The 26,080-nt window shown below is 45.9% G+C and overlaps 1 protein-coding gene across 5 annotated transcripts in view; it reads right to left on the reverse strand.

Moving 5' to 3' along the window:
- Positions 1-143: 143 nt before the first annotated feature.
- GLI2 (GLI family zinc finger 2) overlaps positions 144-26,080 on the reverse strand; it is a 275,040-nt gene continuing 249,103 nt past the window's right edge. For all 5 annotated transcript variants that reach the window (XM_075001297.1, XM_075001298.1, XM_075001300.1 and 2 more), the window contains 6 exons: positions 23,523-23,654; positions 16,427-16,576; positions 13,715-13,879; positions 9,753-10,034; positions 6,454-6,790; positions 144-5,179 (listed from right to left, as the gene is read on the reverse strand). In XM_075001297.1, coding sequence (XP_074857398.1) covers positions 2,835-5,179; positions 6,454-6,790; positions 9,753-10,034; positions 13,715-13,879; positions 16,427-16,576; positions 23,523-23,654 — 3,411 coding nt within the window. In that variant the 3' untranslated portion in view covers positions 144-2,834. The remainder of the gene's footprint in view (positions 5,180-6,453; positions 6,791-9,752; positions 10,035-13,714; positions 13,880-16,426; positions 16,577-23,522; positions 23,655-26,080) is intronic.

Below are 26,080 nucleotides of genomic sequence, written 5' to 3' on the forward strand. Positions count from 1 at the left end.
TTCAAGTCAGGAACCATGTTTTGTCTTATCTTTGTACACAGCACCTAATACAAGCAGACCTGGGACCTGCATGTGCCTCTGAGTGCTACCACAGAACAATGACAATGAAACAATAAATTCTGAAAAAAATTATTTTTTAATGTACAAAAGGCTTATATACAGGTTCAGCGCGTTACCTCCGTTCTTACAATGTAGAAAACAGCTACAAATGTCCTTAAGATATAAATTTGACAGAGCAATTCACCTACAGTGCTTTTAGTAATGATGTCTTCTATACATAATATATACAGAGCTGAAAGGATTATAACAATGCTATTTCAGCGAAGGAAGGAAGACCACCTCTGAAAAAGGACAGGAAACTTGACAAATTGGAGATATGGTTTTGCTTTTGGATTTGATCTTTTCTTGATACGTGCATGGGCTGAAGCAGAGCTCAACAACAAGCATATGCATCTACTGAATAAATCAGCCCAACAGTGAAGGGAGAGACAGGGGCTGGATCAGCTGTAGCACTAAGGAGACCCAAAATGTACTCTGTACCTAGAACAGTTCAGCACCCTAAAATGTGCCCTCCTCTCTTTTGTTAAATGCATAGGTGAAGTAACTGCAGGTGACTCTAGACCATGAACTCAAAAAGCCTGATAATTCAACATTCATCTTTCTAGGTGGGGCATAAGTGCAAACAGCTGCCTTGCCTGATCTAGGTTTCCTGATGCAGCAGAGTCCAAGTGAAGTCAGGAAGATTTCAGGATGTGCAAGGAATGCAGGATCAAGTCCATCATGCTTTGTTTTCCCATGAATTAAGGTGGACCAGGTTCTGCAATGTTCACTCACACCTTATCCTCCAAGCAGGCCCACTGAAGTTAATAGGACTATCGGTGGGGTAGGGTGCTGCTCAAAACAAATAAGGCCATTTCATATCAGCACAACTTGTGTGGCACTGAGTGCAAAAGGAGAGCAAGGACTGTCAGAAGCCACCGTTAGCCCCTCTAAAAGCCCCCTACAAAGCTGCAGGTCACTGGTGGAATTGAGTCATGTACAGTGAAGAGTTTGACAGCAAGTGAGCAGGAAGGACACAGCCCTGCAGATGAGGCATGATGCACATTTGCCTGAGGCTTTTTTAGAAGTTCAGCACAGGATGTTTGACCTCCAGAGGGAATTTCACAGTTGGGCCCTTCCCCATGACAGATTTAACAGTGTAATATGAGAAAGAGAAGAATTGTCTTTTTGAGATACACATTTCAGTGAGGTCTGTTTTCACTGGGTTTACCCTTTAGCTTTAACTGTAATAAATAATGTATTGAGTCATTCCACTGACTTCAAGATCAGGCCCTGAAATGGCAATAACTGTTCTATTTTGTGGAGGATTTGCTTGTGGTGAGATTCCACCTATCCATCTCTAGGGGTAAACTTCAGAGAGAGAGTTAGGGGACATCAGAGAGGCTTTTCCTACAGCTCTGATGCCCTGCTGCAAATCCCAGACATTTGACTATGGGCTTGTCTATGTGAACGTTTAGTTTGTAGTAAGCCAGGGTGGGAACCAGCCCCGTGCTAGCATGTGAAGTGGACCCTGCTGATACGCATTCACTGTCGGTTGGTGTGTTTGGCTCTAGTCCCATTTCAAAGAGGACCAGACCAAAATGCATTGAGACCTGTTAAAGGGCACCAGCAAAGTCGACAGGGATAGCTTGTCTGAGGCTGGCAAGAGTCATGCCTCAGCTTGCTGTGACTTGACTCTTTGTGTAGACAAACTAAATAATTATATATCCCCCATCATACCAGACAGGAAAAATTAGAGCTGAGCCATTGTGAAGCCCCATTAGCAATTGTCCCAGATTCACAGTGTTTAAGAATAAAAGCGACCACTGTGATCATCTAATCCTACAACTTGTACAACACAGACCGTAGGCTTCCCTGAGCTCATTCCTCCATAACCCTCTGATTTACTCAAGTTGTTTAAGGCCCCAGATGAAAGTCACTACTGATGTCACGACCGACAGGGCTTAAAGTTGAGCTCTTACATAAACTCCTGCAAGACTAGGGCCTTCCTGACATTGGAGATGTTTTCAGATGAGTGGCCTTTGCTACCTTCAAACAGCAATATAAACCGTATTATATCTGACAAAGGGGAACATTAATCTTTCACGTGTCCAACCAATGTGTCTTCCTGTTTATTTCCAAACACATGCTGTATAAATGTACATTTCTTTTGTTTTTATATACACATTTGATTGTAATGGAAGACATGCCTTGACTATTTACCGCTAAAGCACAGTAAGGCACTTTTTGGAAAAGCTGTTTAGAAATGATGCTTTTGTAAGAAGTCACAAGGTACACAGAACTATTTTAAATGATATTGCTGGGAGTGGCCAGTTTTGGGAGACGTAACTAAATGTTTATTGCATTGGTGTGGGATATGCAATATGGCTTATCCTCAGATCAAAAAGATATCCTTCCATTTGTTTCTGGTGCAGGTTGCAAAAAGGTATTTTTGCAGAGACAACCAAAAGAAAACAAAGGGAGATGGCAAATGCAGGCTATTTACAGGGAAGGATTTCATTTTTAACCATTCTTATGCAATATGCTCATTTGCTGATGGCATTGCTTAGACCCCTGAAAAACCAAGCAAAAGATAATACTAGAGGCTGCACTCTTTCAGTGCTAAACTGCGTTGAGATAGTTTACATAAGTTTGTACAGAGACATTTTTCACTTTGAATCCCTTTAATGTATTTAATACTTGTCAAAAATTCTACTCTATAGAAACTGATTATTAAAGCCCATTCGTAAAACTGCTTTGTATAAAGTCCTCGGACAAACCATCAGGCTCCATCATTAGGACATCATATTAAGAAATTTACTCTCTTCTGCCAAGGTGGTTAGCATGGAGCTCATGTCGCCTATCGCCATGTTGCTTATTCCCGCTGGTATGGATGGCAGGGTCAGAGAGTTCCGTGGCGTTGTAAGGCGAGAAGAGTTCTGGGAGAGATTCTGCAGAATGCTCGGGCTGAGGGTTCCTGACATCAGGCTTGAATGGTCTCCATCATCCAGGATGGCATCAAAGTCTATCTGAGCAGGCTCCAGACCTTGTGAGTCCACCGTGCTTGACACCTGGTTAGCTCCAGGAGAAGTCAGGGCAGCTGGCTTGACATTCAAGGCACACTGCTGCTGTCCGGCTCTACAGTCCACCTGGTCATCAAAGTTTCCATTTTGTTCATACATGTGGATTTGACCATAATAGTATGTCAAACTATTTTCCCTCACACTGTTTGCACATTGCTGAGGCTGCATAGACAACGTATTATTGGTTCTTTTTGGTGTGACCTCTGCTGTTTCTGGGCCAGGCCTCGTGTTATTAGTAGGATGGGGAGTTCTCATGTAACCTAGTTGCTGCATGTTGCGTATTCCTCGATGCCTGTTTACTGGACTGGGGTCAGGTGGAGGATGAGGCTGTATCATTCCAGGAGCATAGGTCTGGCCAGCTGAACCCATTGTGCTCTCTTGGGGATCAAAGTTTGGCTGATTTGAGGTCATTGAAGAAGGGGGCTGATAGAACCCCTCCTGAGTCATGGAGAAATTCATGGGATTTGTCTGAGATGAATAGGTCTGCTGACTTTGCTCATGCACGGCCTGAGTCAGTCTATTACTGTTGACCATTAAAGAGGGATCCATTGCAAAGTCCATTTGCTGAGGATGAACGTGGGGTCCAGACTTTACTACCATGTTGCTACAAGGAAGGGGAAGTTGGTTTGGATCTCCACTGATTGCATTTGGGCTCAGCATTTGATGAGCCTGGTTATACCCTTGGTGCAGGTTCACATCAGAGTTCATATTAGGGCCTGGATTTATCTGCTGCTGCCTCAGCTGCATACAGTTTAGCCTTTGTCCATCCATGCTCACATTTCTTTGAGTAAAATTCTGCTGAGTTACATTCATATCATTCTGACTGAACTGCATTTGCTGCTGGTTAAAGTTTTGATACTGACCAAAGTTCTGCTTCTGCTGGACAACAGCTAAATTTCCTTGAGAAAACTGTTGCTTTGATTGGTGAGGCATCACATCAACCGTACCTGAGCTAACCTCGTTCCATTGCACAGGCATGTTGTTTTTGCTCACGTTCGAGGGAGCACCAAAGCTCATGTGGCACTCTCTCATCCCTGGACCCAAATAGTTCACGCTTGACTCTGTTCCGGCCATCCTGCGCTGGCCAGGCAAGTTCTGATGTTGCAATCTCCCACTGCCTTGGAAGTTTGGCATTTCACTGCTGTACCCCATGGAAGTGTTCTCGACAGCTGTCCCATTGGTCTGAGATTTGATATATTGCACTACATCATCCGGCAGCATGATGTCTTCCTCGCCAATGGAGCCCTCTGCCTCACCTGACATCGTTTCCATGGCAACGTTCTCACTAATGCTCAGCGGTCGAGGTGAATAGACATGCCTGGGAAGGCTCCCATCAGAGCATGTGTAATTCAGAAGGCTGCAGTTCCTCCTGTCCGTGGGATGTGGCAGGTTGAGGGAGTTCATGTTGTTGGCACTGTTGAAGCGATGGACTCTAGTGAGGGACAGCGGGTCTGCAGCAGGTCTCCTTACAGGGTCACTTGCACGCCTCGCGTTGTTGCCTGGCACCTCCTGGGGAAAAGCGGCTGTGTACCCATAAGTGCTGCCGTTGCTACAACGTCTTGGCCCAGGAGGGAGGCGAAACGAAGGCAAAGAAGGATCTGGCCCATCAAGAAGAGAGATCTTATTCTTCAGACTCATTCTTTCCAAGCTAGGGAGCGGTGTGGGAGGAGGACCCCCTGTGGCAGCAGCATACTTGGCCTTCAGCCTGTAGTGCTGAGCTGGCGTGAGGTTGAGAAGGCCTGGCATCCCGCTACACTGGCTGGCTTCGCTCGACCTGCGTGACGCGTCTGTCGAAATCGGGTCGTAGGAGTCGGCAGAGCTTGTGTTGTTGGGGCGGTTCCCGAACTGCGAAGCTTCACTGGAACGGCGACTGGAGAAGTAAGGGGAAATCCCCGATGATCTGCGACTGACAGTGTAGGCCGAGCTGATGGTGCTTGTCGTACTATCACGGCGTTCACTGAGCTGATTCAGCATGGTGATCTCGTTGGCAGACAGCTCGGTTATTCTAGAGTTAGGCAGTGTAGCAGAGGAACCACCGATATTTTCTAGGATAGAGCCTGGAGCAGGGTTAGGGGGAAGAAAAAAGGTTTCGTTAGCTGAGAGGTAGATGGCTACTGACATTCGCTGCTGTGCTTGGTATCTAAATACAGATCTGTGAGTTACCCAATGGCAAAAGTTTGCTTAATAAGAGTGAGATAAACGTGACTAACTGGTAATGGAGTCAGCTGGGAGAGGGGTGGGGAACAGAATTGCTGGGCCCGGGGCAAAGTGGGGGCAACACTGTGCTACCAGAAGGGATGGGGCATTAGGCAGAAGGGGTGCGGCTGGGGCTTCCCTCCCTCCACCATCTCTTCTGCACCACACAGGGCCCTGGAGGCCATTTATGGGACCAAGGGGTGCAGCTACTGCTGCCGCTGCAGTGGCACTGGCCAGGAGTCCTGGCCCTTTGAATCTCTGGGCTCCAAGGCAGCTGTCCCATTTGCCACCTTTCCCCATTGCTGGGCCTGGAATCAGCACATTGTCTGCAGCACTGCCTCCAGGAGAAAAAGTTCAGGGCAAGAGGAGAGCCAGACATTGTCAGGAAATTAACTGAGTCGTTGTTAGAGAGTCTTTTCCAGGGTTTGCTTTATTGCCACTGCTTCTTTTTAGATGGCAGAATGAAACACACTACCGGCACAGCACGTGGTCTCCAAGTATGGGTCATATGATCAGTCACTCAAACTGATTTCAAAAATTCAGTGGCAAGGGTCTGATTGCTCAGTACGCCAAATCTGTAGGCCCTTCTGAGATTCCTCCCAGAACAATTCAAGAAGCTTCTATACTGTAAACTCTAAGAGCAAATCCCGCCCAGGGACTTTTCCTTTGAAAGCCGGAGAGGGACAGAATGATCCTAAATGTGTCCTAGTCAGGAACCTCCAGCTGGCACAGAAGTTAAGACTAGCACTGGTCGCTCTATGTCATCACAGACATCCTCACATGATTTAGTAGCAGATCAAAGTCACAGCCAAGGACGGGGGCATGGGTGAACAGCTGTTCTACTCTAGCAATCCTCAAATGGCGAAACAGCCCCTGGGGATTGTGACTGTTAGTAGATGGATAGCAAAAGAAGGTGCAAATAGGCTCTGGACAACCCTGGGAATCCCACCCAAAATTACATGGCTGAGTTCACACCTGAGGTGTCCTTTAATGAGACAGCTCATCTTTATTCAGTGAGGGCTGACGTTGATAGCATGGGAAAGGAATCTTCTACAAGGCAGAGTGTTCGTTGTGAGACATAAGGCATTGTCTGAGGGGGATTGGACAGTGGAAAGGATGTAGGACCATGGCTTACCATTTCCTGGTATGGGAGGCAGCTTGGTGTTTCTGACTTGTGGAGCTGGGCTCACCCATGAGCAGGAATCCTTTACTATCTTGAGTTTCTCTTTCTTGAGCTGTTCAAGTTGCTGCATCGTCGTCATGTGTTTCCGTAGCTGAAGGCTGACTGCTGAATTGCCCGATGAGACTGTCGAGTCGACTACAGGAGCATTGTCATCCAGTGCGGTCAGGTCTCCCAGGCTGCCCCCACTGTGCATGTTCATTTCGACTCCACTGTCATTGTTGTTGGTGCTACCAAGTGGTGATGGTTCACTGCTGCAGGATGACTGGCCACCAGGACTGGACTGACACATCTTGGACAGGAAAAATAATTGAAGGTCTGAGTTCTGCAGTCGAAAACACTGCTTTGTAATGAACACACTCACAGGCCTGGAGACTGGCCTCCTACTTATCAACACATTTGGTACAAGGAACATGGGACACCTCCTTCTCTACACTCAGACAGGCTGCACTCTGGCATGTCTCAGCTCTGTCCTGTGGGGAGCATTTTCTAAGTGGGGGAGCATAGTTCATTTTCCATATCCAGTCTCTGCTGCTGACAAGGCTGGTATGTTAATTAATGCCAGCTGGCATTATAGTTTCATGCTGTGGGCACTAGCTTTATTTTAAAAACAGCAGCAGTTTCACAAAAGTGGATTGATTCTTTTAAAATTCACAAGCATTTGCATAAAACTCCTCTGGGTTAAAAATCTTCAGTCTATTTCTTTTTGCCCATAGAGCTAGAACAGACATTGCTGCTGCAGTAGATAAAGGGGTGATGCTTCATTAAGATAAGCTCACACATTAGCAGATTGTGCAAGGCACACTGCTGTTTATCTGATGGGGATCAAGACCTAAGTGTTTCAGGCACAACATATTTCCGTCTTTAAAATGCTTTAACATATAATTTGTTTAGCTGACAATCTTTCCAGCCCCAGACAAAAAACATGGTTTGCTCTTTGCAAGCTCTCATTTACAGATGGGGTAGATAAGTGCCATAAAAGTTTGTTTTACTTGCATTAGAAATGACATTTCTCACTCCAACTTACTTTCAGCTGTGGTCTGAACTCGCTTGGTCGTAGCACTTTTCATTGTTAGTTAAGATGCCTGAGTTCTGAATCCCTAGCCCTGAATTCTGGGAATGCTGTGGAGGCATACATAGCCCCAGAACTAGTTAGGAGACTGAGGGTATATCTACATTACCCAAGAGACCAACCTGGTCAGGTCGATCTTCCAGGGTTCGATTTCATGTGCCTAAGTGGGGATGTGTGAAATCAACTATCAGGGGTTGGCAGCTGACCCCTGTTCTCCTCATTCTAGCAAGGAGTAAGGGAGTTCAATGGGAGAAACTATCCGGTCCACCTCCTTCAGTGAGGACAGCCAGATAAGTCAATCATAGATATATCGATTCCAGCTATCCAGTTGCTGCAGCTGGAACCGAGTACCTACAGCTGACTTTAAGGCCTAGTGTGGACCTGGCCTGAATGTCTTATGTTGATCAAAACCAACCCTAAGTAGCAGAGCTGCCTGGCTTTAAAGGGTCCAGTTTTCTTTCACTGGAAGGATAGAGGTTGCAAGTCCAGGCGTATAATGCTAGGAGGAATTAAGCAAGGGGAATTTCTGGGACATGACAAAAAGATGCTGGACCCTTCTAACTGCCCATTCCTGGCTGGTCACTTGCCTCTCCTCACTCCCTTTGCATTGACACACTAACTAGGTTTGGTTAGCTGTAGATACATGGTGTAGAATACATCACATTTTCACACAGCAATTTCAATACAAAGCTTTTTCTTTGCTCACCTTAGTACCGACTGTCCTTAGGAAGGTACAGTAAGGAAAGGTAAGTGGGAACAAAGAACAGGTTGTTAGAATAAGGACAATATTAACAAAGGGAGAAGGTTAGTCAAAGAGGGGCATGCACAATTCAGGGTAACTCCTTTATCTGACAGCTCTCCCCTACCGCCCACCAATTCAGAAGTCAGCTACATTTAATTTGGCACCAATTCATGTACGCCTAGATCCAAATCCCAGTGAATTTCCATTGACTTTGTGGATTTTGGATGAGAATGAGCATTGGATCAGAAAGAGGGACCCTTATGATTACAAGTGATTTCAATCACCAGTCCCTAGCTCCATCTGAGGGCTTCAGAGATTGGAGTTGAATCAAGTAGTAAATCTAGAAACATATGTTGTCAATAGGCAGAGGGAGCTGTGTACTACCCTCATTACACCATAAAACCCAAGAGAAGTAAAAGTGTTTCTGTGGGTGTAGAAGAAAGTAAGGATTGCTTTGTACGCTCAACATAAATGGAGTGGCACTGGGTGTAATGACAGGAAGAACTTGGCCTCCCGTTTGTTAAAAAATATCACAAGGAAATTGGGGAAAATATTTTCATAGAAAACACTGCGTGTGGATGTGCGTGTTTCTTACATTGAGCATTTCAAAGAACACAGGAGCTCGTGAAGGTAAGATTACCCATTTAGCCAATAAAAACCATTCCAGCTATGAAACTAAACTCACAGATCATCACAGTACCATACAACAGCATGGCATTTGTCCCTTTTAAAGTGCAAAGCCATGCTGGCAGGTGAAATGAAAACATTTTAGCCTGGTTTGAAATCAAGAAAATGTATAGTTTGAGTTTGAAAGGCTTGTGCAGTTCCCTCAGCCCCAATAAGATAACCAGGAACTGAATGAACTCTAACAGATGAAAGTGACTTTAGTTCAGCCATTTATTGCTTCTTTTACACATTTTGTGCCTTTTTGGCTGTTAAGGGAAGGAGAAAAGTTGAAACATGAAAGACTTGAGGTGCATTATGGCTATTGACTTCCTTTACCTTCAGAAGAAGATGCAGAAATAGAGAGATTTAACGAAATGAGGCGCGACTGGCATGGAAAGGAAATAAAACTATGCCTGATTTAAAGTGGTGGACAAAATTTATGGTATTATGACATTATCATCACACTTTTCACCTTCGTGGTAAGGCATTAAAAGCCACATGGGCTGATGTGTTCATTCACCTTCCTAACATGATGCATTAGTACTATTACAAATATCATACCTTGGGCTCTAGGTTGCAGTGTAACCCGACATAAAACACAAAGGGGAGATGGGGATACTCTTAACTGTTCTGCAATGTTAACATTGGAACTGAGGGCCTTGAAAACTGGGATTGTCAGGCAAATTTCTCAGTGCATTTCTGCCACTTTTTTCACCTGTGTCTCTGAGAAATTACAGGCCATACTCTTATCTTTTAACCGTCAGCGTCTCTTACCCCAGAATTCTCGGTCTTTATTGTTTTGACTTGTAAGCAGTCTTCCATGCCTCTGGTGGTGCTGTTAGCCTCGGCGCTCTCTTCTGACACGTTGCTACTCTGCTTGGCACTGGCTTCGTTGTCGCCATTTTCCTTGAGGGGAGGTGCTCTTGGGTGGATGTCATTGCGCTGCTTCTTTGTGACATGGGCATCGGGTCCATGCACCGTCTTGACATGTTTCCTGAGGGAACTGGGGTCTGTGTACCTCTTTGTGCAGCCCGGGATTTTACAAACATAGGGCTTCTGTCAATATGATAAACTGGATGTTATTTGTAAAGCTGACTGAAATATTGTGGATATACACTGTGGACAAAGATAAGTCATGTCCTGACCAGACATAATGAACATTATGCTGCCAAGTTAAAAATATGGAGAATCTGCCTCTCAGGGTCTTGCAGAATTTGTGTCAGATTCTTAAACTGTGACCCATGTTCTGTTGGTGGTCATGGAGCACTTGGGGGTGGTGCAGAGAGACCTGGCTAGTCACCATTGACACTGGCTCTGCTTCTTGTTTTGAGGCTTCTAAATTCAAAGACAGCTAAAAAGTCACAAAATATTTTCCTGATATTATTTTTCCACCTAAGCATTTGTTGCCTCAGGAATGTTTCAGGACTGTGGACAGAAGGGGAGGAGGTCTGAGCCATTGGAACTGCAGGGGATTCTCTGCAAGACAATCTCTCCATTAACTGGTGTCCACTGTGGGAAAACGTTGGAGACCGCCTGGTCTATGGCAATCTACAGAAGCTAAGCCAGGCTGCCCAGGAGGGAGTCAGGGGCCACTCAGCTAGTTAGCAGAGAGCCTGCAGCCACCCACAGCTTACAGCATGTGTTTCTGTTGGTGGGGCACCTCCACACATAACAAAATTTACTCCATCCCTCAATGGAAAAAACTAGCGGGAACACTGATTGTCCATCAAGCCTTTCCTATATCTCCAGCACCCATCACTTTTAAACCTGTTATTGTGCATAACAAACCACAGGTGTACAAAGCTTTTTAAACAATGGCATTTTATTCCTGGAATCATTGAGGCACGGCTAAGGCCAGGCTTTTGGAAACAGAAGTTAGCAAACAGTTACCCTTTCTTTTCATTTAAAAACCTCTTATGTATCCAGTTTCCAATTCCAATTTGTATAAGCACCAAAGTTGTGAAGGCTACTGCTGCTTTTGCAGTTTTGCATTCCTCAAAAGCCCACTTTAGCCCCACATTTGCTCTAAGTACTTTTCACTGTTACTTTGAAATGGATCCATCTAAGGAAACAGTAGGTCGATGGTTTTCTAAGGTTAACCAAAAATGGCCATTTCTATAAGTTAAACATCTAGTTTCCAATTTTACCAATGAGCACATATAAAATTGCTGGGAATGGGGAGGATTATTTATTTTTTATGGGTAAAACCGAACCAAACAAGCCTTTAAACTGGCCCTACCAAAGGACCCTCGCCATTCTTGCAGCAGACTTCCTGTCTGATCTCAGGGGAGTCAGTTTACCTCTCTGTGTTTCAGTTTCCCTGGGTGCCCTCACTACCTCACTTGGTGCTGTAGTGATAGAAGAATTCATGTTTGTAAAGCTCGTGTAGATTCTTAAATGGGGCAATGTAGAAGTATTGTTAATATCATGATCTGCATTAGGGATAAGGGAATACAAGCTGATGATTCCCCACAACACTTTAGCCCTAATATCTGGGAGTAGATAATAGGTCTGTGATATTTATGAACATCAAAAATATTGAAATTTGATCATTACTGCCATTGACCGGGGAGGTGCTTAATCAGTATATTTTCCCCAGCAAGCCTAAGGGTTAATTACTTCCCTGGGATGACTACAAAACATCTTATGCGTTGCTCAGACAGAGGTACCTGGTGTCTGGAGTGCTCTGCTTTGGTGGCTTAAGCACAACAAACAGCTGCAAAATCTCCTTCCAAGTCTTTCTCAAATACTTGGAAAGTTACATCCCTTTGGCAGGTGGAATCACCACAAGGCTCCTTGGAAACTCAGGGGCACAGGTTTCTAGAGTTCAGCTGCATTTCAGCCTGAGCTGCGGGGGTGGGAGGGGGAATGTCCTTTTGGTATGTCTACATTGTAACACGGAGGTGTGATTTGGGCACATAGACACACCTGAGCTAGTTTTCATCTTGCTAGGTAGCAGCTGAAGCCAGACAAATTCTAACTGGCAACAAACTTTCAGCAGTGAGGGGGACTAAGTACTGGGACATACTCCCTACAGAACTGGCGGGGGGCGGTGCAGAATTAGAGTTCCTTCTTCCCTTGGTGTATTCAGATCCAAACTGGCCGGCTTCCTGGAAAGTAGGCTTTAACGAGACACCAATTACTGGGCTCAACATAGGGGAGTGGGTGAAACTGAATGGGTTGGGATATACAGAAACCAGACTGGATCAGCATTTCTTGCACTGCGGGTTGGGACCCCAAGTGGGTCACAACCATGTTTTATGGAGCCACCAGCTCTGGTGTTGGACTTCCTAGGGTCTGGCATCAAAGTCAAAATCTGAATTGTTCTGTCCAAGGCCCTCAGCTCTGTCAGCCCCCTGGACTTTGGCTCCTCCTCCACCCTGGGAAAGTGGGGTGGGAACTTTGGCTTTGGCTCCCACACCCAGAGGACCGAGGCTTGAACTTTGGCTTTGTTTCTCCTGCCAGGGAAAGCAGAGCTCAGGCTTTGTTCCTCCTCCTGGAGTCAAGTGGTAATTTTGGTTGTCAGAAAGAGGTCACAGTGCAACCAAGTTTAAAACTCCTGGTCTGGATGATGCCACGATCTCATCTGGCCTCCAGGTCTATGACTCTAAGTGCTGAGCTGCCCAGTCCTGATCCAATCAGATCTGCAAGGGAGTCTCTTTATTTACCCACCAGCTCATTACTGAGCAAGGTCAGGCAAGACACTTGGATTCAGATCTGAATTTCTGGAAGGGAGTTTGGGTCTGAATTCTTCATACATATATTTGTTAAAATAGCTTCAAGAAGCATCCAAAACTTTGGGTTGCTTATCCCCATCTGAACCAAATCCAGGAAGCTTTCTGAACTTTGGTTATCAATGGGTAATATTCAGTCATTCACTGAAATCACGTTATTCCATTTTCCAATTATTCATATTTAACCGTTACAAATTAGGTGACAGATTTACTCCTTCATGGTTGCAAACACTACTAGAACTATTCAGTATTTTTAAAAAATTTCTGTTTTCTGCTAATTAGTAGTAATTTCATTTAACCGTAGCCGTTTGCAGCAGACCATCACATGTATTACAATAAAGGCAATGTCCTGCAGTCCACAACTTCTCACAGGGGTTTTTAATTAGCCAGCATTAACAAACCATTGCATTATATTTCATCATTGTCCCTCAAAAGATGCAGGTACGATTATTTCTAAAGTGTCAGAACCAGTGTTCCCTCTAATTTTTTCCATTCATGGGTGGAATAAATGTTATGTGCATCAAGGCATGTGTGTATGAGCACCAAGAATAGAAACACATTGTTGATGTCTGTGGGTGCACTGCTAATCAGCTGGGCAGCACCTGAATCTCTCCTGGGTAGCTGTCCAAGTGCTCAGCTTACAAGGAGCACTGGTTAGGACCCAAGGTAGAAATCACACCACTATGAATCTATGCTGTAAGGCACATAAATGATGGACTCTGGACTATTAATAATTATGAATTTGGAAAGCACCAGCTTTAATTTCAAAAGCCAATTAGAAAGGTTGCATACTTCAACATCTGTTTATGGGTTCCAACATGGCTTTCATAAATATAAAGCTAATGTGGTCTGACTCTGCAGCAAAATAAATCCCCTCCCCATTTTTTAAAAGGCTTTCATTATGGTGAATTCCTTTTTACACAAGTCCAGTATGTAAAGCATATATTGTCAGCAAAAAAATTGTTAAAAATCCACAGCGCTCGTGGGTGAGGATGGCTTTACCTCATTGGAATGCGTCCTGTTCTGGTGCTTGGCTCGGTCTGAAGCATTGGAAAAGGCTTTATTGCAGCCTTCATGCTCACAGACATACGGCTTTTCTCCAGTGTGAGATCTCAGGTGTGTCTTTAAGTTCTCCAGCCGGGAATAGGCTTTGGCGCAACCCTCAAACTGAAACAGAAACACAATGGGAGTGATTCATAAACCACAGTGCTGGGTTTTGCCTCCTCATCTGCTTTTCATTTCTTTTCCCTCTTAAGGAGCCTGTGTTTTACAAACTAACCTTCACTGTGTTGAGAGAGCTTTCCCTTCTTAGGCATAGTAAACATTTCAGAAGAGGCTCATGATTTGAGGCACCTCAGATTTGGTGTGTCCAACTTGTGATACCCAAGAAGAATCTGATTTCCAGACAGGCCTGAGCACCTGCTATTTGAATAGATCTCCTTTAAGATGTTTCAAGTCATGCATCCAAAAACGGAGGCCCATTGCCACACACCAAATCACTAGCTGATTTTAAAAACCTTGAACAAGATGTCTCCATTTCACAAGCTCTAAAGCTTGTGAGACAAGCCAGTTTTCTAAAGGAAAAGAGTTAAAATAGCAAGCTTTGAAGTTCCTCTAATTACAGTTTGGTTCCACTTTCCTCTGGGCTCTGAGGTCAGACTGCCTGACATTACCCTCTTAAAAACCAAGATCCTCAATCTTAATGGATTCTTGGGCAGCACCACAGGCTGGGGCCTGGAAAGAAAGCAACTTCCCACACAGAGAGAAAGAGACACTCTGGAGACCTCACCAGATTTTCAATGATGTAAGCCCTACCGCCGTCCACTGCTGGCTGACTTGTAGTTTTCTATCTGCACTCCCCCTGTTTATACTATGGAAGCATGCACCCAAGCCAGCAAAATGGCTGAGGAAAGATGAGACGCTGTGATATTTCCTGGTAGTAATGACTCTGAAGTAACAGCACGCTTACATAAAAAACGACCTACTGGCTCAGACCAAAGGTCCATCTAGCCCACTATCCTGTCTTCCAACAGTGCCCAATGCCAGATGCCCCAGAGGGAGTGATCAGAACAGACAATCACTGGGTGATCACTCTCCTGACCTCCATTTCCTGCTGCTGACAGACAGAGTTTAGGGGCACCATTCTTATCCTGGATAATAGCCACTGATGGCCCTAACCTCCCTGAATTTATCTAGTTCTTTTTTGAACCCTGGTCTTTACAACATTCTCTGGCAAGGAGTTCCACAGGCTGACTGCACTGTGTGAAGAAAAACTTGCTTCTGTTTGTTTTAAACCTGCTACCTATTAATTTCCATTGGTGCCCCCCTAATTCTAATGGGAACAAGTAAATAAGTTTTTGTTATACACTTTCTCCACACCTATTATGACCAGTGCTTCTTTTTGCCCCAGTACAGAGTACCAGCACTTTGGTAGCTCCAGCTGCCGATCCCTGACTGGGTGGCAGGGCTACTTTGCCAGCCCCATGGCTGGGAGATGGATATGATGTGGAGCCGTGCTGGCAGCCCCAACTGAGGGGCCATCACATGGGTATGGAGAGGTCTGAGTACTGGCCCTCTTTTTTTTTTTTTTTAAAGAATACTTTTAGTTCTGGTTATGATTTTATAGACCTGTATCATATCCCCTGGCCTTAGTGTTCTCTTTTCTAATCTGAAAAGTCACAATCATTTTAATCGCTCTTCATATAGTACCTATCCCAAACCCCCAGTATGTAATTATTTTGTTCTTTCACCTTGTGGCATCATGTGTCTTTCACAGGTGTTGAAAAATATAGCTGAACTTAGTGAAAATCACTACTAACCAAGCATACACTGAGTATCAGAGGGGTACCCGTGTTACTCTGTATCCAAACACAATATGAAGTCCTGTGGCACCTTACAGACTAACAGATTTACTGGAGCATAAGCTTTTGTGGGCAAAAACCAATTTCGCTCAATAAATCTGTTGGTTTATAAAGGTGCCACAAGACTTCTCATTGTTTTTTTGGTAACTCACAGAGATGTTCTAGCAATACTGGCTATTGTCACAGTCATGCTGATATTTAAGAGTGTTCCCACTGTGGCCCCATTTTCAAACAATGACATCTGAATATCACAGCCAAGTCCTCGGGTGCTCAAACTGGATGCTCCCACAAGCTAAATGCTGGAGACAACACGCAAATGTGGAATATGTATGTCTTGTACAGAAATGGGCTTTGAACTAAAACATTCTTGGGCTTTGAGCTAGATCAGATCTAAACTGCACAGCCTGGGCTCACCTCCAGTCCTATGTACACCAGGTTCCCTTTTCGTTTACCATAAATAGCACTTTGAGAAGTCACAGCTGAACTGGCTTGGACAAGGAAAGTTTCTGCAGAGCAGGGTGCTGGCCTCAGCATAGAATAGAAATGCAGGATACAGCCTATACAAACAAGTGAGTTGGGGCTCAGAGCAATGACCCAGCAATAACTGGAGTAAATCACATAGCTTGATTGAAATTATCCAGCACTGAGAGGGGAATTGATTCAGGTCCTGAACTGCTCCCATTGCTTTCAGTAGTACCAAGTCAACCCAACCGCCTGGAGCTGAAAGAGACTGAACTGAGAATGGGAGGTTTTGCTGCACCAGCTGAACTGGATGCAGAGCTGCGAGGGAGAAGATACACATTCACGTGAACACAAGTCCCCCACACCATCCCACTGATCTGCACTGGCTCACCGTGCACTTGTGTGGCTTCTCTCCAGTGTGTCTTCGCATGTGCACCACCAACATGTACTGAGCCTTGAAGGGTTTCTGCTCCCGAGTGCAATCTTGCCAGCGGCAGACAAACTCCTTCTTTTCCCCATGGATGTGGTCATTGTTGATATGCTGGTGGATGAGAAAGGAAACCAGCTCATGGTTAGAACAGTTAAAGCAGGGGAGGGCAGCCTGCAGCCCATTGGGCTTCTGTATGTGGCCCAAAAGATGTTTTGTTTACTGCTGCCCATGCACAGGGTTGCCAGATTCTGCTGGGTTTTATCTGCACAATTTTTTTGACCTTATCAGTATTGCAAATGTGACGTGCAAAAGCAAGGCCATGGGGAGCGAGGCATGTGCTGACTGCACACAGCATTGACGATAATAGTGGTGTGCTCCTTCTGCATCCAATCCAAGTACTGCTGTGGCTCCACTGGCACACGCCGCAAATGCGAGGCACACAAGCACAGTTGGCAAAACCACCCTATCCCAGGAGACTGTCTTGATTAGGACACCCTTGTGGCCCACTGAACTGAAGTAGCCGAGGTTGCTCCTCACCAAGCTAAAGCCATCAGAGCATGTGCCATGCTGAAGTGCACAGAAAAAGAAATGTTTCCAGTCTGATTTTACTGCGACATGAAAAACGCTATGTAGCCTATGTGGCTTTTGTGTTGTGTCTATATTGGGGGTTGGAGCCGGGGCACTAAGTAGGATCCACTAGACACAAGGGCAGGATAGTAGTGGTGGTGTGTGATGGATGACTGCTGGCATGAAGAAGCACCCTGAGCAATAATATCTTTTTGTTTCCTTGTACCCCCCTCTGTTGTCTCATCTTTTACTTAGATTTTAAGCTCTTTGGGGAAGGAGCCATCTTTTTATTTGGCATTTGTCCAGTACCTAGCACAAAGGCAGCCTGGTCTATAACTAGGGTTCTTAGGCACCAGGATAAAACAAACAAAGAATACTACTACAGGTTGAACCTCTCTAGTCTGGCAACATCCATGGTCCAGCATGATTTTAGATGTCCACTTGTTGTTGCCAAGTTTCTCTTGGTCCCATAAAGTTTGTTTACAGCCTCCAGTCCTGGCTCTGAGTGTTCTGTGCTGTTATTTAGCTGTAATTTACTCCTATATGTCTTCTAAGATTTAGTCAGCAGTGGAAGTGTTGGTAATGCTGCTAGACAATATTGACTTCTTGGGGTTCCGCAAATTCTCCAGTTCAGCACCAGTCAGGTCCTGAGGCTGCCAGACTAGAGAGGTTCAACCTGCACTATTTTTTCAAGCACATACACAGTGTTTTACCTGTTCAAAGTACTGTTGAGGCAGAGGGCCAAGTCCTCACCTTGTGTCAGTTGTGGATTTGACTTATGCACTGGAAAAGTGATAGGAACCCCTTATGCCGGCTAGCTGCTGAATGAACTGCACATGTTGTTCATGCTGGAAGCAAGGGGCTCTTGCAGTGTCAGAGGGCGGGGAAGCACTCGTAAATTTACAACATGTGGCTCATGGTCCATGATCTCTGAGCTCCCACCCAGAATGCTTCTCAGTGGGGGTCTGAACATAACCCATGGGCGGAGGAAACAAAGAGTTCCTCTAATGAGACTTTAACCCAACAAAAGAGAAAGGGTTCCGACGCAATCTCCCTTGTGTATGCGTGCACATGCACACGCAAACTTAGAGATGAAAAATGTCAGGAGAGCTGTGCCGGGGGGGATGGAGGGCACCCTTCTATACAGAGCCCTGAAAGCCTTGAATGTAGGGCACTGGACTAGATGACCAGTGGAGATCCCTTTGGTTTCTGAGAGTCACATATCAGGGTGACTGGCCAGTGTAGCTCAGGACAGACCGAGAAGAACTTCTAGGAACACTTTACTCCTCCTTCGGCGATAACTGGCATGCAACTTATAGGCAGGCCCGCCAATGGGGGGGGCAGCATGGAAGAAGGGGGGCAATTGTGCCCAGGCCCAGTATTTCAGAGGGGCCTGGAGCGATGTGTGCCACTCCACAGGGAGCTCAGTGGGAGCGTGGGGATGCAGGAGCCAGAGCAGACTGCCCCAAGCCCTGCCCCTTCTGGGAGCAGAGAGCCAGGTCCTCCTCCCACTTTGCCCCCGGAAGCACGGCACGTATCGGTGCCACTGCTTATAGCAGGAGATTACAGCACAAGCACCTACTGACCTAGCCATGGCTCCCAAGCAACAAGCATCCCACTAGGCCTGTGGTGAACCAGTTTGCATGGAAGATGAGTCATTTCTGTTATTGTTTACATTACTGTAATAAGCAAAGGACTCAAACAGAGGGCTCAAGCTGCCACTGTGCTAGGTGCTGTACAAAAGCAAAGGAAGACATGGGAACAGTTTGGTGAGAGCTAGGTATAGTCTTAACGTGCTGTTCACAAGTTAACAGCACTGTTTAGTGCTGGCATGAAGACACACACTGATCAATAATATCTTACTGGCTCCTTGTACTCCCATCTCTTGTCTTGTCTCACACTGGGGATTTGACGGAGGAGGAAGCGCAATGGCTCTTTGTCATTTTACCCATGTGGCACAATGCTGGGATAAGTTCTTGTACTTTGATTTACACATGTTGACAGCCTAGTCCTGTCACATGCCTCAGAACCACTACCGAAACAGCCACTAGCACACCTAGGCTGAAACAACTGGCTTGCCGTGTGCCTAATAACTCACTTGCCAATAATTCAGCTATTTACAACTGATGAGTGAGATCAGAGGCACAGCATGTGAGCTGACACCACATGACCTAGATGGTTGAATACGTGACATTTGCTAAAATAGGGGGAAAAATGATGGTTTTGTTCCACTTCACTGAACTGCAAGTAGTTTAGCAAATTATGTTCTTTAATTTATATGCTGTGACACATATATACAAAGCCTTGACATTATGTAACCCTTTAGGAAATGCTGTACGTGTACAGATTTGTCCATTTCCAGTTAACTGTTCCTCCCTAACTCAGGGCTCAACAAGAGGAATGTCATGCTTTTCAAAAGGGGTTTTACTAGCATCAGGGTGAAGCCATGCACAGAGCCCATGGTTTCTTCATTTGGTGAAGGCCTGTGTAGCTCCATGGTAGTCAGCTGAAGATCTGACACCCCCCACCCACCCCACCATACTCTCAATCTCACCTGAGCAGCACACAAGAGAAATTTTAAAAAATAACCCAAAATCCAATAAAAATCTCCCAAGAAAGCACTTAGTGTTGGACCCAAACACCCTTTGGTTTTTGGAAGCAGTTGGTTCTTGTCTCCCAAATGGTCCAAACCAACATTCCAGCTCCAAATCTCTCTCCAAATTTTGCAGCTGTGAACCCTTTTTTAGTGCTGGTAAAGGGCAAAAAAACCGATTCAGCTCCAGAGCGGATGCCGGCTCTAAAACATCCACCTGCTGTCAAAAGCTTAACTGCTGGCAGGATATGACAACATCTGTAAAGTATGTGCGAAGGAGAACTCCCTAGTCCCAATTACTGCTAATTACTCAGTTCCATAAAAACCTTCACCCTGTACTGAAAACTCAGCAGCAAAATGGAGCCTTGCTCTTACCCGTTACAAGTCTAGATCCATATTTTACAATGATAGGGAAGAGCACTCTCTCAAGACAATAAAACAAATCAGAGCACAGTTCTACAGCTGGATTGTTACAAGGATGGAATCCAGCTGCCAAAATCCTGACCCCTCCCCGATCCTAGGATTTCAATAAAATGCATCAACAGGAAGTCCTAAAATAAAACACTTGGGGGTTTGGTTTTTTAGATTCAGCATTTGTTCAGCCACCCGCATCCCAAGGTCAGGCATGCAGCTCCTGCCTTCGCTTGCCACTGAGATCAGTGACTTTGATTGTGAGACGTAGCAGCACAGGGAAATGAATGCTCATTAAAACAAAGCAACTTGCCTGCTCAGTCACAGCAAGGCATGGCTGCCTGTGCTGGAACAGAATTTAACAGTCTTGAGAAAAGACTCAGGGTTTTGTTCCTGCCAAATCATGGAGCATGTTAAACCATGGTCTAAAAGTGCAAGAGGCTGTAACACTGCAGCTTGCTCATGCTGAAAAACGAGCATGCTGCCCAAGGCATATCACAGACTCGCCCTCTGAAGATGTGTAACCTCACCACTGTTCCAACATCTCAGGCTTTGTGGCACTCAGACACCATGGTGATGGGCAGGCTAGAAATATCAGCAGACAGATCATACTCAAGGGCATATTGTACAAGGGGAGGATGGTAGGAAGATAAGCCAAAATAATAGGAAGTTGAAGCATTCAGAACTAGGTTAGGTTTCCTCTAGGGTCTGAAGCTGAATTTTAAGATTAATCAGATCCAAGATTCTGGTTGCACAACCTTCTGCTCTTGCAAATTATTTTGCTAGAATTTCAGCCCAGGTGGCAGAAGTCTTGTGAGATCAGTTCTTCCTGTGAGATCTGTGGCTGCAATGGGCCACATCCAGACCAGACCAGCAGGAGAGGCCACTTGGATTCCACTTGGTGTGGAAATCTGACGTGGAATGAAAACTAAAGGGCAGGATTAGGGGATTTAAATCAGCATGTCTTTTCTGCCCAGTGAAACTTTGAAGTGTTGGTTTCGGCTTCTCTCTGCTGGGGTATGAAACATTTAAATCAGGGAACGATGGAGTTGCCTGAAAAATTGCGTGCATGCCTGTAGTACTGGCTCCACCCACCACCCACATGCAGCTTGCACAAGTGTATTATCTCACTGGGTGCTAACTAGCTCCTATGGGGCCAGTTATTTCCATCTGTACATGCAAAGATGTATCTCCTCTGTGCACAGTGAAAAGCGATCCTTTGTGAAGTTGGCTCTACACATCGACATCTGACTTTCATTTGTGGGTGTATTTTGGGTGCCAGAAATCCACAGCTCCTCAAACTGTTGGTAATAATCACACCAAAGCAGCATCTCTTTAGAAAATCTAAAATTAAGAAAACACTGCAGATTTTTTTCAAACTTGTTTTGTTTTCTTACAAATAAATGATGCTGAGCGTCTGGGATTTATCTTGCTCTGGGAGGAACTACAGAGCTTTCCCTATAACTAGGAGAATGTACTGACAGACTGATGTGGAAACACACTCCCCCATCTCATTAAGCCATTATTGGCTATTGAGCAATGATGTGATGCAGGACTGTGCAGTGCATTACAACCCTAAAGGAACTTGCCTGGGCACAGCTGCCTTCTGGACCCACTTCTCAAATGCATATCACTCATTTTACACCCAAAATGGGGTGGGGGGGTGTCAGATCTTCAGCTGACTACCATGGAGCTACACAGGCCTTCACCAAATGAAGAACCACATTCAGCACTGACCACACTGAATGACTGACCTCAACTGCTTGCTCCAACACCCCACTAACAGCAGCTGGAGTTTTGACTTTGTGGCATTTGCTCTCTGGGTCTCAGATTGTATTTTCATTGTGTGTGTGGGGGGGTGTGGGGCTCAGATTGTATTTTCCTTGTGAGTGTGTGTGTTGTCTTTGTGCCATTTGCTGTCTACAGCTCAGATTGTATTTTCAGTGTGTGTGTGTAAAATACAATGCAGCCCTGATCCCTGACTGGAGGTCTTTGAGCTCTATTCCTGTATAAATAACAAACTAAGAAACAATAAATGGGCTGATTGTGAAAAACTTGTTTTTCAAGAAATAGATCCTTTATCATTTCAAACTTCCTTCCTTCTCTATTCTTGGGTGTGTGTGCATGTTCATGTGTGCCCTTCACCCCGGGTCACTGAATCGCATGTAGCTGGCCCTTGGGAGGCTGAGAGCCAGTCCAGAGGAAGGCTGACAGAACAGGCAAGCAGAGCTGCAGGAGGCTTTTGCCCAGCCCAGGCTTTTGCAACATGCTCGATACTCAGGCCGGAGATGGTGGGGCTGTGCGTTTTCAGTGAACCTGAGCTGGCTTTAGAATGAGCCAGGTTCACGTTACAGATCTGAATGAAGACTGCACATGCAGCTAATTGCAAAGCTTGCCTGATTTTGCTGATAGCCACTGGTTGTCTGGGGGGATTTTTCCTCCCTCAGCATTTGAAAGAATTGGAGGGTGGATGGATACCACACAAAAGAGGTCCCCATAATGCAGAAATTGGTTATTTGTGTAGGTTCGATGTGTGAGTCACTTTGGGGAGCTTTTGGAGAACGACTTAGGGATTGGCAACGCCAACACCATCACCCTTTCTCTGCCTCCTCCTGCTCCTTCCCTGAGGTGCCCTCACCAGCCACCCACTTGCATCTCCTCAACCCCTCCCCAATGCCTCCTGCCCACCTACTTCTCTTTTGTCTCTGCCCCTTGCCCCTGAACACATCCCACCAGCTGCTTGCTGATTGGCAGCCAGTCCTGGAGTCCCACTGAACAGCTGTTAGGTGGCTAGGCCTAGAGCCAGAACCGCATGGCTTGTGGGTGCTGAGTTTCCCCTTATTTTTTCCATGGGTACTTAAGTTCTGGAGCACCCATGGAGTTGGCACCTATGGCCCCTTGCATGACAGCAGAAGAGCCAATACAATGGCAGTGCTTTCATCCTTACTGGACTGAAGAGAATCAGGACGTCAAGAGCTCCCAAGCAGTGGTGTGGCCAGGGCTGGAGTTGACCACCCAAGCCAGGACCCAGCGAACTGGGCAGGCTTGGACTTGGGTAGCTCAATGGAGCTGCTGCAGCCCATGCAGCAGACACCTGCAAAGCTTTTAGCAGACCAAGCCCCAGTATGGCCACCAGCACTGGGAATCGCACTTCCCAGATGCAGCACAGACTTACCCACAGGGTTCAGTGTCTGGGCTATGCAGGTGCTTTTTGTTCAACTGCCAGGTTACAGAGTTTCCAGCTCCCCACAAGAGTCAGATGAGGTCCCCTACACAGAGCCTTTTTATTGGATTTTGCAAGGGGAACCAGAATTACACCCTCAGCATCTGAAGCATAAGGCTAGCAGTAATCTAAACCTTCCCTGCAGCTAAGGCCTTCAAGAAACAGTGAGTTGATCTTGCCATATTTGCACACGGTACCTCTTGGAATAAAAAGTCACAACAAATCCAAATTTATCTCCAGGGTTTTTTCCCAGCATTACTCACGTGGACAAGCTGTTCCTGAGTGTCATATTCCTTTATACACCCTTCCCAGTGGCAATTTGTTTCATAAATAACATCAGGCTCCTGTTTACATTCATCCTTATCCAGATCCTCCTTCAGGTCTGTCAGATGCTCCTGTAACACACAGAGTATTATATAAAGTGAATTTGTTTCACAAAAATTCCTCAGTCCCTCCTAGATTACAGGGCAGCTGGTTGTTGACCATAAAGGAAAGGGCAACCCACTGTAACAACGTAACTTTCTTGATGATCATGAAATACTGAATTAAAACTGTCTTACAGTTATGGGTCTGTTGGAGGAAATCATTGCCAGTGACAGGCCAATCTGAAAAACACTGGGGCGTGTGTGTGTCTGAGTTAGACAAATACCCACATCTTTAGGTTCCTACTGCCTGCAAGCTCATATACACAGCATGAGGAAGGACACTAGAGCCCATCAAATGTACATACGCACAATTACCAGACAGTCATATTGTTATCCACACTTTACAGAGGCACAGAGAGACTTACTGGCACGCTACGGTAAGTCTCAGGTAGAGCACGGAATTCAGCTAAGGCCTTCTGAGTCCCAGGTGAGCAGCCTAAGCAGTGGACTATCCTTCCTTTCTTGCAAATGTTTTGTTTCTTTTGCTACCTGTCTCTATCTGGAAAGAATAAGAAAATGGAAGGGGGAAGTAACCACTGAATCTTTTCAAACCATTATAAAGTTTGGGTGAATCTTTTATCTGGACGCCTATTCTTCCTCTACAGTGACAGGTAACATAATAAAACTTAGAATTTGCACAGTAGTTTACAACCTTAGAGTACTTTATAAACACAAACTAATTACTCCTCAAAACAGTCCTGCAAGGGAGGCAAATATTTGTATACCTATTTGACCAAAGGCAAAATCAAGGCAGAGAGTTTAAGTAACATGACTAAGAACACACACTGGGTCAGTGTCAGAGAAGAACTCAGCCATGGCTGGCTCCTGCTCTGGGCTTAATCCACTTGCATGCTATAGTCAATTGAGCACATGATTGGGAATGTTCCAAGTTCTAATCCTGACTAAATGTCAAGTTGTTTAAACCTCTCTCTGCCTCATTTTGCCTGTCTGTAAACGAGGGAAAAATATTTCCCTGTCAATCTGGGTGTTATATTGATTGAATAGCTAAAGTTTGCAAAGTGATTTGAGTATTTGCAGCACTATGTAAAGGCAATTTTTTAATAATGAAGCTGTAATGATGATTTAATGCACTGGCCGTATAGAAGCCGTGTGTATATCAGTTGTTTCCAGCATGACTCAGAGTGTTGGTACATGGCCTGTTTTCATTGGAACGTGGCAATCAGAAGCAACTATTTGTTAGGCAAGGTAATGCCACAGCAGGGCTTCTCAAACTTCACTGCGCCGTGACCCCTTCTGACAACAAAAATTACTGCACGACCCCAGAAGGGGCACTGAAGCTTCAACCCCTCACCACGAGCCCTGCTGCCCACTGGGGGGCGATCAAAGCCAAAGCCTGAGCCTCGCTGTATCGGACTGAAGCCCCGGGGTAACCTTATTAAAAGGTTACCTTATTAAACCGCATTACCGTTATCCTTTACTAAGGCCCTGAAATCAGGCAAATATTCCATGCTGACTGAGCATGAAGCTCCTGCGTGGTAACCTTACTAAAAGGGGGCCAGGACCCTTAGTCTGAGAACTGCTGTGCTACAGCAAACTACGGTACCAGGTGTTGTCTCTCATGTACTTAAGTGGCGCAGGCTCTACGGCCGTGTTGTCCAATACACTCCCCGTGCGTCACGTGGTGAACAGGGCAGCGCAATGTGGCAAAATGCCACTCAGTGGCTCAGTAGAGCTGTACACGTGGGGTGCCCCTCCCCCCACCACACATGCCTGGTGGCAGTGGAGGAGGCAGCCCAGCATGGCTCCTGTGACGTTGGCCAGGAGCCACACGCCTCCTGAAGATGACGCTACCTCAGCACGGCTCCTTCCAGGCACAGCTCCTGCAGCTCTAGCTGGCAGCCACGCGCCACGTGCCTCCTTAAGCTCCTTCCCAGTGCGGCTGTAGCCAGGAGCCATGCGCTACATGCCTCCTGAAGCTCCTTCTCAGTGCAGCTGTAGCCGGGAGCCATGAGCCTGCTGCGGCCTCATGCTGCCCTGGTGGCCGTTTCCCAGTGTGGCCTTGGGGCCCGGCATGAGGTCTGTGACCTGGTGTGGGGCCTGCAACCCTGTGCACCCTGGGAGGCCCAGTGCAGTGCCTTCGACCCTGGTTCCATTGGCAGCTTCGGTGAGTCAAGTGGAATATATGGGGATGGGGTGAGCTGGGGGGTGCCTGGCTCTGGGGGTGCCCGGCTCTGGGCGGAGAGGGAGGGCATTGATTTAGAGCAGGCAGGTGAGCTGGGGATGCCTGGCTCTGGGTGGAGAGGGAGGGCATTTCCAGACGATTAGCACAGGCACAACGTGTGAGTTTCATGCTCAGTCCATGTGGAATAGCTGCCTGACTTCAGGGCCTTAGTGAAGGATAAAGATTGCAAAGAGTCACACTGATTTCTAAACAA

The sequence above is a fragment of the Carettochelys insculpta genome, chromosome 8 (genome assembly GCF_033958435.1).
Source record: "Carettochelys insculpta isolate YL-2023 chromosome 8, ASM3395843v1, whole genome shotgun sequence".
In the NCBI taxonomy this organism is placed as follows: domain Eukaryota; kingdom Metazoa; phylum Chordata; order Testudines; family Carettochelyidae; genus Carettochelys; species Carettochelys insculpta.